The sequence below is a fragment of the Melanaphis sacchari genome, unplaced genomic scaffold (genome assembly GCF_002803265.2).
Source record: "Melanaphis sacchari strain LSU unplaced genomic scaffold, SCAv2.0 Contig27_pilon_pilon, whole genome shotgun sequence".
NCBI classification, from domain to species: Eukaryota; Metazoa; Arthropoda; class Insecta; order Hemiptera; family Aphididae; genus Melanaphis; species Melanaphis sacchari.
In genome coordinates this window covers 1,666,331-1,679,972 of record NW_020271152.1, presented here as the reverse complement: position 1 = coordinate 1,679,972, position 13,642 = coordinate 1,666,331, and the positions used below count along the sequence as shown (strand labels likewise).

Sequence of the window (13,642 nt, the reverse complement as noted above, 5' to 3'; positions counted from 1 at the left end):
ACATGCCACAATTTATTATTCATAATCTAAAATTTTGAAAGCATACAAATTTAATGAAGAAAATAGTGGAAAGTTTATAATAAAATATTGACTAGTAGCTACTAATATTTATTATTTGGAATTATTATTGTGTTAATTATTGTGCAGTAAAAAAAAATGAAATAAAATATTTTAGCTTAAATAAAGTACAATTTTACAAATAGTTGATGGTACTATTGGTTAACAAGAACTAAAATTTCAAAACTCTCTCCATTAAAAATAAAAAAAATTCAACTTTGTCTTCAAATCAGCAATTAAAAAAAAAAAAAAAAAAAAACATTAAATTGTATTTTAGTTTAATGCTCCTTAGTTTGTTAGAAGTATTTAACAAATATAAATGCATTTATTATAACTTAAAATTTTATTAAAAAATTAAAATATGTTATCAATTTTTAATTGTAGAATACATTGTAATATTTTAGTCAAGTTGTCGTTTTGTTGATCTAGATGTTTTCATTATGTAATTACATATTAATTCCACCTCTTAATATTTTTACATCATCAACAGGTCTATCATTTTTATCTGTTTCTACCATGCCCATTCTTTTGACAACATTCATACCAGAATGAACACGACCTAATAAAAAATACAAGAAAATTAATAACAAAATATATTAATATATATATATAAATTCAAGTGATTATTACTTGAAATGAGTAAGTTAATATTCCAAATATTTGATTGTAAAGTTTTATCAATAAAAATAACTTTAGTATTATGCAGACATTACATTTAGGCATCTACCTTTGACTATTTATAAGCACGTGTTATGATCAAATGCTGAAAAGCATTATAATAGCACTAATGAAAAATTTACTACATCAAGTTGTAAGGTATCTGCTTTAAATATTTGAAAATTATTTTATTTATAGTTAATTCCAAAGATGGGCTATAAAGAATAATACAGTATAACATAGAGATAGGTTTAATTAAAATATAAGGCTTTAAAAAATAGTTACTGTACAAAAAAATAAATTAATGCAGATATTTTTATGTGGGATAGAACATGAATTATTATTTTTGTATTATGTTAGAAATGTACAAATATGTTTTAAAAATCATTGTAGGACTGTTATCTTAAGTTTTTGTTATTATTTTCATAATTTTTATGTTAAATTAATAGTAACACTATAGCAATAGAAGAAGTATTTAGTTATAGTCAACAAGTAAATATTTGTAGTTTTTTTTTTTTTTACTGTTCCTATTTAATTTAAAATGATTCTTTAATCGTATTAGATTACATATTTACCAAATATTGTATGTTTTTTATCAAGCCACTGAGTTGGTGCTAATGTAATAAAAAATTGTGAGCCATTTGTATTAGGTCCTGAATTAGCCATAGACACAATACCTGCTCCTAAAATAGTACAATAAAACATTAAATATCAATAAAATTGTAGAATTAAAAATGAATATTTGTTTAAATATAAAATAGTTAAAAAAATTTAACCTGTATGTCTAAGATCATCATGAATTTCATCATCAAAATGAGTACCATAAATTGATGTACCTCCTCTACCAGTACCAGTAGGATCACCACCTAAAATAAACAATAGTTAAATTATAACTTTATTTACCCTCACTTTAATAATTTAATATAAATATCTTTACATATATTAGCATTCATTAATGATTACTGACAAATACTATGTGATATGTACATCATTATACAATCACTTAGTGAGATACCAATAACTAATAAATATAGTCTACATGAAATACCTAAAGGTGGTCAACTGAATTTACAAAAGTATAATGAGTTTTAAATTTGTATACTGTCATAGATATTTATTTATTAATGAACAATAAAATACATGAATTTTTCTACTTTAAAGTTATTTTTCATTTAAAGGTTAAATTACTTTTGAAGTGATTTTCAACTAAAAAAACTTAAATGACTAATAATTATTCAAGTTATTAGCATATTTTACTCTACACTAAAAATATTACACAATCCGTTAAAAAATAATCACATCAGATAAGAAGTAAGTGGTAAAATAATAGCTCTATAATTATATTTTATAACAGTTCATAATTATACCATAATTTATTTATCAATGAATTATTTATATTATATTATGGGGTTAAAAAAAATTATTTATAAATGTACATTTAAATGCATAAAAGCTGCATCTAAATTTTAATCTCTAAATATATTAGTCATAATAATTTACTTTAATTGACTCTCAGTTTGTGAATATTAAAACAATGCAAGTAATATACAGATATGTTAATAAAATTGAACAATTCTAATTCAATCATTATTTTAAATAAAACCTTGTAAAATTAGAGAGTAAAGTAGTTTAAATATAAATAAAAACAATTTTTATTTTTATACTAAGTATAGATTAAAGTATTTATAAATATTGTAGAAATAATAGACATAATTTTAAACCTTTATTACATTTTACTCATTTGCATACATTTAATTGATCTAACTAAGAGAAAATATTAGAAAATAATCCGTCTTACTTTATTTAAAATTTTAAAAGATATTTAATTCTTACCTTGAATCATAAAATTACGAATAATTCTATGAAATTTTGTATTATTATAATAACCACGTCTACAAAGTTCTGCAAAATTACGGCAAGTCTCTGGAGCATGATCCCAGTATAATTCAATTGTGATTTGACCCATTCTAAAATTAACAGTTGTAAGTAACAATTTATAAGCGTTTTTGTCTATAGATTCTTACGAAGTTTCAATAATTCCAAATTGTGGTTTCCATGATTTGTCTGGGATACCACCAGCTCCATGGATCATAATTGAATCCTTCATTATTATATTATTTTTAAATCTATATTATTGAATAATTAATTCAATTTTGATTTATTCAATGTTAATGTTTCTTGTTTGTCTGCTTAGAATACAGTTTTGACAAGAAACTTTTTTTCCAGTTCCTAAAAAACATATTAATTTATTATATACCTTTTAAAAATAAATAAGCCATAATATATTATTAAAATGTACCCATACTTATTAAGAAATAAGTAAAAGTAATGATTTCTTAGTCATAAGTTATCATAAAATAGTTTGAATTTAAAACTACTTTTACAACAGCTAGGACGTAAAAAAAGATAATTAAAAAATAAAATTATACACCTACCTATAATTTCTTTTGAATACCTATTATAGACTATAATAAATAATGATTAATCAACAAAAATAATTAGCAATCAATCTGTATCCTGTTTCTGCTGTCTGTGCTTCAATAATCTGTTATTATAATAATATACCTACTAACTATTAAATATTTTATGTTAAATCTAATGATAGATAGAATCATAGATTTATAAACTTTCTAGTTTCTAGAAGTTCATGAATACTGCCATACAAACAGAATAAAATGAACCACCAAAAACAAAAAGTGGAAAAATCAAAGAGCCAACATGTACGAGAGTCTTATCAGTTATCACTAATGCCGCTATGGAGTATGGACAGTATGGACATAAATTATTGTCGACTACGGAGGGAAAAACAGATCAAGCTAGAACGAGTTAGGGTTCTAAGCACGATCTTAGAAAATAGATAAGGTGACGCTGTTTTTATACCTTTCAATCACAGTGTAGATAAAACGGTGTAGCCACCACTAAATAGTCGGTACTCGGTACTCAGTAGTCATTTCCCATTTTTGATTAGAATTTTTTTTACAGCAATTATTGCGAAAATTTTCGCTGCGTACGCTAAGAAGGTCTATTTTATTTTATGTTATTACAGTAAAATATAATGTATTTGACTGTATTTTGACCAGTTTGACCACATTTTAACTATTTATATTCTTACTTGTAGGATAATTGATAAATAAATTATACTTTTTTAGTCTTTTCATCTTCTTATTATCTTATTACTAATAAATATTAACTAATAATCAATTAATATAAATACCAATAAAATACCGATTATAATTTAGATTTAAATATGCACTTATTGTAATTATTTCTATAATATTTGATATATTTATCTATTTAAAATTAAATTTAATGGCACAAACACAATTCAATTGAATCATTCAATATTTTTTTCACTATTTTCTAAAATAGTAACTTACAATCATAATATGCTGCCCGCTATTTAGATGACATACCTATAAATCTAATTCCGTCAACGGCGTTAACTACATTAAGTGTACATACCTACAGTACTTGTTATACAATTTGTTCAGATTAGAATAGAAATTAAAATTGAGTCGATTTAAAAAATTATAATACCTATTAGTACAATAGGCACGTGTAACAGTAAGATTTTTGGATTCAAACCATGGCCATAGTAACATAACAGTTTGATTCATGTTTGTAAGTTTTACTCAGCTGTTATGGTCGAACACACATGTATATTGATCAGTCTCGTCCTACACTTTCAACGAATAAACATTTAGTGGTATGTGTTAGTATGTCGATTTTAATTTGTTCGACTATAAAGGTCAGGTCTGGTACTTACGATGATCTAAGTGCTCAGGTTTTGTGCCAATAATATGAGTTCAAATGCTTACGTTTGTATGCCTAAAATTCTGCATAAAATCTAGTAAAAACGATTTAGCGGACAGTATAAATTATAATTTATATTTTTCGAGTCGGATGAACGGCGACAATATCATAAATAATTTTATCTTGGATATAAGTTATAACTTATAACTGATATAACTAAGCTATCGTCGTTCAAATTATTCAATATTTATGAATGCTATACATGATCCACGTCACATTGATTACTTGCCTTTGAAAATTTTCAATCCCAACAAATGTCAAGTAAAAGTTGAGATTTATTAATTGAAGTCAACTAGTAAAGAAAAGTTAACAATAAATATATATATACAATTACATTAAAAAATAAAGGACAAGAATAATTGACAATTGTTACTAAATTTTAAATAAAAAATAACTTGCAAACACAATTATTTGTAAATTTTCGAGATTTTTGTCAAATATTTAATTTTAAATAGGTACTTGTAAGAAAAATATGTGACTTTAAATTTTTGATATTATATAATTGGTAAATAAAAAAATTTTTAGAAACCTCATATTAAATATTTAAGTACATGGGTATTTTTACTCATTCATAAATTATCTAAAAATGGTTTTTCCTTAATTTTTGTTTGTTTTTCTCGATTATTTAATCTGGTCTTTTAAATGATCGAATTAGATTCAATTTGCAATCAGAAACCACCCTTAAAGTTAAGGATCTAACTATTTAATCGACTAATCTGAATTCATCAGTCATCATTTACAAACACAAAAAAAAACATTGTAAGGTAGTCTTCGGGCAAATTGTAGTGCTATCTGGTGGTACTATTAAAACGTTAAAATTGGCATTACAAATTTATAGAAGTATTACCTTATCAGTTTATCACTCTTCTATATTCATATTAATGTATTATATTATTATATCTTGAATCTTGAGTCGTGATTAAATTGTTCAAAGTTTTTCCTTTGACCGATGCATGAATATTTAAAAATTAATTCATAACTTTTATTATTGCTTTTGATTTGGTGGATCATGTCTATCAACTTTTACACTAATAACGTGTGTTTATTAGGCATTAAAAATATATTCAAGTTTAAATTACATTCAAAATATATTCATAGATCTGTTGTAGCAAGAAAAATCACTCCTCAAGAAGTATTATTTTTCTAATTTTAGAATACCTACTATCCTATTACTTTAATTATTTATATAATTGTAGGTAACAGCGATTTTAAGCTCTAAAGAACATATTTATGAATTTGAACCAAACTTGGGATCTGTTAAAGCATATGAAACAAATCAACTAGAATCAAATGCTCCGATTGAGGATGCTCGTGCTGAAGCAAAATGTCTTTTAACATCTGGTTGGTATGTTTGAATACATTTTTTTAAAGTTTTTGTTACAGTTTTTTAAATTATTTTTTAAGCTTTTGATTTTAGTCACAGTTATTGTGTTAAAAATAAGTTTTAGTGGCTGATTATAAATTGTCTATTAACATTTTTCGAATTAGTTTTTAAGCTCTGAATTTATGACAGCCAAATTATTTAATCTTCTCATAAAATTATGATTATAATTTATGATAAGACTAATAGGTAATGTCTATATTGAAGCTTGTAGTAGTTGATTTATAGATTATCAGCAATTTATTATTTACAAACATTTAATTTAATTTAAAACTAATTTTTTATCGACTTTACTGCAATGGAATTAAATTATTTAAGAATAAGAGTTAATTTATATGAAGTAGTTTAATATATATGTAGGTATATTTTATATTTTTCATTTTATTATTTTTATTTATAATAAAATGTTATTTACTATTTTAAGATGCATATGTGTTTTGAAGATCTAATATGCTAATCTAATAACAAACCTTATTGAAGATAGTTGATTTAATTGTATTTCAAACATTAATATTAAACTAAAAGGTGTGACTTTATATAAAAATCAATTAGCCAACACAATTGACACCATTATTGCACTTCTTTTTTCTCTTGTTTAAATGATAGTTTCTTTATCATTTAAAAGCTTCTGTAAGAATCATAGTTTCTCTCTCCATTATGATTTATTATTTATTATTATTAAACAAAAAATGTATGTTTAATAAAGATAGGAATATTATATCTATATGTTTAATATCAAAGACTTCAAATCATGTTAATATCAATTTTTATTTAATAAAATCATATATTATATTATTATTTTAATTTTTAGGTATGTTGTTTGGAGTGTTTGATGGACATGGTGGTGCAAGCTGTTCACATGTAATCACTAAACGTTTGTTTGATTATATTTGTGTAAGTTTGTTGCCCAAGCCACTACTTTTGGAATATTTAGAATCTGGTAATCAGCTTGTTGAAATGCGTAATGAGACATTTGATTTAGTTGCTGAATTAAAAACCTTATATGCCCAAAGTTTAAAGTCATATGTACTTAAATTAATAAATGAACGCCAAGAACATCAATTTAAAATGAAAGATGCATTAGAAAAAGCATTTTTGCAACTTGATGAAGATATTATGTCCGAAGCAAGATTAAATACCAATAGTGAAGTTGATAATTTAACATTGAATGTTGGATTGTCTGGATCTGTAGCATGTGTTGCTCATATTGATGGACCTCATTTACACGTGGCTTCAACTGGAGATTGTTTGGCAGTAGTTGGAGTATATACTGATGATGATACATGGATAGCTAAGGTAGATCAATATTTTTTATGCTTTACATTCCTTAGAAATACTTAAGTGTATGTTTAACTAGGTCATGGTTGAGGAACATAATACTGATAATTTAAATGAACTTCACCGTGTGATTTCTGAACATCCATCAAATGAAAAAGACACAGTAATAAAATATGAAAGGCTTCTTGGTCAGCTAGCACCTTTAAGAGCTTTTGGAGATTTAAGGTTGTTAAATTTTAAGTAAATTAAAAATGATATTATTATGAAATATCTTTCATCGTATAATAAGTGTATTGTATTATTATTTGATAATATTTAAAATATTAGGTATAAATGGTCAAGAGAAATGTTATTAGAACACATTGTTCCTAAATTGGGCGAAAATGCAATACCACCTTTTTACTATACACCTCCATATTTGACAGCTAAACCTCAAGTTGTCCATCATCACCTTCAACCCAGAGATAAATTTCTAATACTTGCTACAGATGGTTTGTGGGATTTTATGTCTCCGTTACAAGTAATATAGAGTTTTGTTAATGTTTGGTAATTTATTAAACTCTATGATATCATTGTTTTACAATATTTAGGATAACATTAATAATTATTTTCTAATTAAAATTCAAAAACTACTCCATTTTAGTTTTTTAAAGATTAAAAGTGTAACTAAAGTAATAATTTTAAAATTTTAGGTTGTTCGTTTGGTTGGAGAACACATGAGTGGAAAAGTTACATTGACACCACTTAAGTTACCAAGAAAAAATATGAAATTAAGTGAAATAAATAATTTACTTTTACAAAGACGAGATAGTTTAAAACGAAAACCAGTTGATGCAAATGCATGTACACATTTAATACGTAATGCATTAGGGGGATCAGAGTATGGTGTTGAGCATGCTAAATTATCTCAATTACTAAATCTGCCCAAAAATATTTCTAGATCATTTAGAGATGATATAACTATAACTATTGTTTATTTTAACACTGAATACTTAAGACATCCTCAAGCTTAAAATAGTTAATAAGTTTTCAAATTTTAAATGTGTGTCTAATGATATATTGTTTCATATAAAAAAACTACTATCATTATATTTCATATTTAATTTCAGAAAAAAACTAAATAAATATTAAATGTGTAAAGAATTGGAGTATTATTTATTGAATATAAATTAATTACAAATATAATTTGAATTAGTGATTTACATAATTTGTTTATGGTGGAAGAGGTAATTACCATTAAAATTATTAAAAAATTACTCAGTTAATTCTAATTATATTTAATCTAGGCCCACCAGTGTGTATTTAAATTAGTTCACTGATTGTGACATAAGATACTAAACATTTTAAATTTTTAAGTTTAATTCTTTATTTTTTGTATGACGAAAAAAATATTTTTAATGATAGCAAAATCATAAAAATGAATTAACAAAATACGTGTAGGACTAAATAAAAATATATATATATTTTATATTCATTTGAAATTATACAACAAATGGAATTTAAAGTATTAGTGAATCCATTGATTATAAATATTATAGTATTTATAATCAATGGTAAAACATATATATAAGTTACATTTTTATATCTTCATATTAATAATCAATTATATAAATACATCATTATTTCCATTTATAAGTAATTTATCAAACAAAATGAATTATCATGAATGTGTATAGTATTATAATTAATTGCTAAAACTTCCATTTAAATTTGTAATTAATAATATATTTTAACAGTTTACAAAAACAGTTATTACTTATTTATAAATGAAAATTATTTAATGGAAACCATATTATAATGATATACAGTTAACATAGAAAAAATTACAATATTTTAATTATACTAAATTAAATCATTATACTAAAATATTTGTGATGATTTATTTTTAACTTAGTATTTCATAAGTTTATTTTTATGAACAAAATAACACATTATAGTTGGTTGAGATAAGTAAATGCATACTAATAATTAGTAAAAATGAAAAATCAGTATTTAATAATACTTAAGACAGATTTTTTTTTTATATGTCTGAACTAAAACTTTTGTAGTAAGATTTCTAATTTTTATTATACCATATATTTAGCATTTACCATATACAATTTTTATGTACCTGTTAGAGAGAAAATTTAATTAGTTTTATCTAATAGCTTCATGTAAAATGTATCATAAATATTGAAATTATCTTTGAAGTAGGATTAAAGATTAGAATACAAATTTGCATAATTAAAAAGACTATACATTTTGGTTCAGATAATCTTCATATTTATGCTTGAAAGACTTTTAAAAATAATAGCTCTACTTTTATCACTTATTTTAAACTAGAAATTATAGAACTCCAGCTACCCACCCATTAAAAATTTCAATTTTATTTTCACTCCTTTATTATCGATTCACTATTAAATGTAGTGATACAAGAGTAATGCTAGGAGTTTCATAGCTAATGTCAAAGAAAATAATAAATACATTTTTAACACTGAACTGAATATTTTATTCAGTGCTTTTAAGGTATTTAAATTCAAAACATGAATTTTTACCTAATACAGTAGAGATGACAGAGTATTTGACATATTAAATGTAGTTATAATGTTACTTGATATAATTCCTCAGCAAAGAAAATCGATAAATCTTAAATATACTTTATTTAGGTGGAAAAAACATTTAACTTTAATTATTTTTATAGAGGAATGTATAAAGTAGCGTGCTGCTTTTTTTGGTCATAAAATTAGGTAATTGATTAATTTAACAATTATTTTTTCAGTGGTATTTTCTTTTAAGTAATCAAAGTAACAAAAATATACATAAAGGGTTATAAAAATCAGCCTTGTGAAAATTAGTCAGAAAATAAAAAAATAAAGAATGCATTTATATGTAAAATATAACAAATACCATTTGATTCTTCTAAACAGCAAACAATTCATAACAAGTAAGTTTTTTGATAGTGAAGTCACTTTAGTCATTTAATAGCGACAATAATTTTAAAGCAAGCATATTCTATTCTATTATGGATATAAGTGATATAAGTATACAAATTACTAAGGTATTCTAAAAAATTTCAGTAAATTATACCTTATATTAGAAGTTCTCAAACTATCGGTCAATACTCATAAGTTGTTCTGAATTATATTTTTGGAGAGTGGTGTTGTTTTGAAACCTTTATAACATTTTTAATAAACAACTATAAAAAATATATATAAAAATAAAAAATATATTTAATGAATAAATATAAGTACAGCGAAACCTCTATTAATGGACACTTAAATTCTCTGGCAAAAATGTATGCATATAATAGGAGTTATAACCTTCTAATAATGGACACTCTTAACAGTGGATATAAATACTAAAAACTGATATCAAAATTAAAAATTACCTTTCGTGAATGGACACAATACACGTACACATTGAAAATATTTAAATGATAAAAATACTATATTTAATATTATCCTAAAGGTATTCTTATTCAAAAAATGACAAATGGTTTGGTTACATGTTCAGTCATCAGTTGTGTGCTACACATTGCATGAACTAATCTACGTTAAAATTTTTATAAACATTTTTATACCCACTTTATTATATAAATATTATATGTATGTATATATATATTACATAATAAATAAATATTTCAATACATACCAGTTCCAATGTATTTATAAGTTTATGTATAACAAATTCTTTATTACGTCTCCCAATCATGGATAACTCCCCATAGTGAACATTTTTTAATTCCTAAAGGCCAGGACCACTATATAGAGATTTCATTGTATATGATTAAGTATTTTTTGTTTAATAATATCATACATCAAGGATCAAATTTAGTTTTATCATTATCTGTGATGATTACAAATGTACTATAATATACCAGTGATGTGTTACCATAACACTAACATAATTATGTTATATTAGCAAAATATAAACATTTTCTAAAATAGGTAATATGAAGAAAGCATAGTACATGCTTAGTAAGCATACTATAAACAAAAATTGAGTACATTTTATATAAGTTATAAATAAGGTTATCAAAATAGTCAGTTATAGAAAATTATTGATAAATTATTAAGTAATCAAATTTTGTGGAAATCAATAAATATTTTTAAAAATTGATTAAAAATTAAATTATTTATTATTATATAATATCTAGACAACATATGAAAAATAAAAATAATATAAATAATATGTATAGATGATAAGGATAACATAATAATTAGATACAAAGTTGGAGAAAATAATTTTATTTCTAAAAAAAAAAAATCATGCCTTGATCCATTGAAGAAATATAATTGGTTAAAAATCGAATCATTTTCATCGTGTTTATTTGAATATTTAGAGCCGACTCACCCTTCTTGACCAAAATCCATAGTAAATTTATCCAATTTCTTCATATCATCATCATTCACTGTAGGTTTAGATGTGGCCAATGATCGTAACATATCACTCTATAATAACAGTACATGGTGTAGAAATTCATAAAATTAAAAAACATCAGTTATTTACCATGGACACAGCAGGTTCAAGAAGCTTATCACTGGGGACATCCATAAATGACATTTCAATGGCACCAGGACTACCTGGAGAACATGGTGTTAACAAATCATTCACAATTACATTTGGATCTGCTCGGCTAGGACCAGTTATTCGTTTAAAATGTGTAGCTGTTTGTACTTTACGTACTGGTTGCATTAATGCATCTCTTACAACTATACTGATATCTGCTCCTGAATAACTAATTAAAATAATGCATTTTTAATTAATTTTTTTATAAATTTCATATTAAAAGTATATTTTAGTATAAATACCCTTCAGTTTTATTTGCCAATGTCTTCAGGTCAGCTTCAGTTAGTAAATGGTAGGTATTACCTAAATTTTGTTTTAACATAATCAATCGAGCATGTTCTTCTGGTAAAGGTATGTAAATACGTTTCTCAAAACGCCTGCGTATAGCTGCATCAAGTACCCAGGGAATGTTTGTGGCTCCCAATACAAGAATACCTTCATTATCAGTACCAACACCTGAACAGTAAACATTCAATAATATAAAAATCAAACATTAACATGAATAAGTTAACATTAATACCTTGCATTTGAACTAAAAACTCAGTCTTAATTCGACGAGCTGATTCAGATTCATTATCTGAACGTGATGAACAGAGTGAATCTACCTCATCAATGAATATAATGCTGGGTTTATGTTGTCTAGCTAATTCAAAAAGATTTTTAACAAGTTTTTCAGATTCACCTAACCATTTAGATACAAGATCAGAAGATGACACAGAAAAGAATGTAGAATTATTAGCTTCTGTTGCAACTGCTTTCGCTAGGTATGATTTACCAGTTCCTGGCGGCTAAGATAACAATTAAAATAAATTTTCATATTTTTATTAATGTAATCATTTTTGAAAATATTAAGTATATTCACCCCAAATAATAATATTCCTTTCCAAGGGATTCTTTTGCCAGTGAATAAGTGAGGGAATTTTATAGGAAGTATGACAGCTTCTTTAAGCGCTTCTTTTGCTCCTTCTAAGCCAGCAATATCTGACCATTTTACACAAGGTTTTTCAACAACAATAGCCCCTTCTAATTTATTTTGTAGTTTTTTTGCTTCAGGGTCGTCTCCATCATCATCACTATCATTTTTCTTGTCATCATTTCTTTAAATAATCATGTCATTATTTTCATATTTATATTTTCTTTGAAACAACTTACTTAGAGTTTGACTCTCCAGCTTTAACTGGTTTCTTTTTATTTTTACCATTTTTTAAGTAATCTTTTAGTTTTTCAGCTCTTTCTAAGTATTGAGTACAACGACTTCGTATGCTATCTTTAGCTTTTTCTCCTTGTGTTTCATCTGTTTATTTGAAAATAAAATAAAATATTTTAAAAAGATATAACAACTTTATGTATAATGTATATTAAACTTACATTTTAGAGCATGTAAAAAATATTCAATCCCGCTTTCATATAATTTTAAAGCTTCTTCATAATTTTTATTACGGTCTTCTTCAGTTGCTTTGGTTACTAGATCAATTGCTTTCTAGAACAAAATAAAATCAAAATAATATAAATTTGATTCGGACATGGTTAAATAAAATATACAAAATTAAAGAGAAAATGAAGTATTTTGATAACATAAATAATGTAATTTTTATTAACATCTACGTTTAAAATAATATATTTAAAGCCATCTACCCCACTATCACAATTACAAATTTACAACTACAATATCTACTTAAGATCAAACTTGTAGGTTTTTGAATTAAAATATTATAAGTTAGGTAATCTCAATTTCGATAATTGCATGTTATAAGATAGTAATTACCTGTAAAGTAGCAGATACGGCCATATTATAATCATAGACTAAATTAGGTACCTATAATATAAATTATTAATATTTAGATATTCATTTAATTAGTTAATAGTTATTAATATTTTGAGTTGTTCCATTAAATACTTTTATTTTTA

The 13,642-nt window shown here is 24.3% G+C and overlaps 3 protein-coding genes across 4 annotated transcripts; 1 reads left to right on the top strand and 2 right to left on the bottom strand.

The window, feature by feature from the left end:
- Positions 1 to 391: 391 nt before the first annotated feature.
- LOC112595418 (peptidyl-prolyl cis-trans isomerase-like 1) lies at positions 392 to 3,538 on the bottom strand. The gene is made up of 6 exons (XM_025340620.1): positions 3,150 to 3,538; positions 2,739 to 2,943; positions 2,548 to 2,681; positions 1,491 to 1,580; positions 1,290 to 1,397; positions 392 to 616 (listed from the first exon to the last, which is right to left on the bottom strand). The coding sequence occupies exons 2-6, from the start codon at positions 2,819 to 2,821 to the stop codon at positions 504 to 506; spliced, it is 528 nt and encodes a 175-aa protein (XP_025196405.1). The 5' UTR covers positions 2,822 to 2,943; positions 3,150 to 3,538; the 3' UTR covers positions 392 to 503.
- Positions 3,539 to 5,445: 1,907 nt separating this feature from the next.
- LOC112595437 (pyruvate dehydrogenase [acetyl-transferring]-phosphatase 1, mitochondrial) lies at positions 5,446 to 8,233 on the top strand. Of its 2 annotated transcripts, XM_025340658.1 has the most exons (6): positions 5,446 to 5,659; positions 5,724 to 5,868; positions 6,720 to 7,204; positions 7,266 to 7,411; positions 7,514 to 7,706; positions 7,879 to 8,233. In XM_025340658.1, exons 1-6 carry the CDS (start codon positions 5,537 to 5,539, stop codon positions 8,197 to 8,199), a joined length of 1,413 nt encoding a protein of 470 aa, XP_025196443.1. In that variant the 5' UTR covers positions 5,446 to 5,536; the 3' UTR covers positions 8,200 to 8,233. The 2 variants fall into 2 exon arrangements, with proteins under 2 accessions (XP_025196443.1, XP_025196444.1); XM_025340659.1 differs by lacking the exon at positions 5,446 to 5,659 and having other exon boundaries at positions 5,791 to 5,872.
- Positions 8,234 to 11,395: 3,162 nt separating this feature from the next.
- Positions 11,396 to 13,598, bottom strand: LOC112595542 (vacuolar protein sorting-associated protein 4B). The gene is made up of 8 exons (XM_025340789.1): positions 13,500 to 13,598; positions 13,103 to 13,214; positions 12,887 to 13,028; positions 12,597 to 12,831; positions 12,255 to 12,522; positions 11,977 to 12,190; positions 11,675 to 11,903; positions 11,396 to 11,616 (listed from the first exon to the last, which is right to left on the bottom strand). The coding sequence occupies exons 1-8, from the start codon at positions 13,521 to 13,523 to the stop codon at positions 11,515 to 11,517; spliced, it is 1,326 nt and encodes a 441-aa protein (XP_025196574.1). The 5' UTR covers positions 13,524 to 13,598; the 3' UTR covers positions 11,396 to 11,514.
- Positions 13,599 to 13,642: the final 44 nt, after the last annotated feature.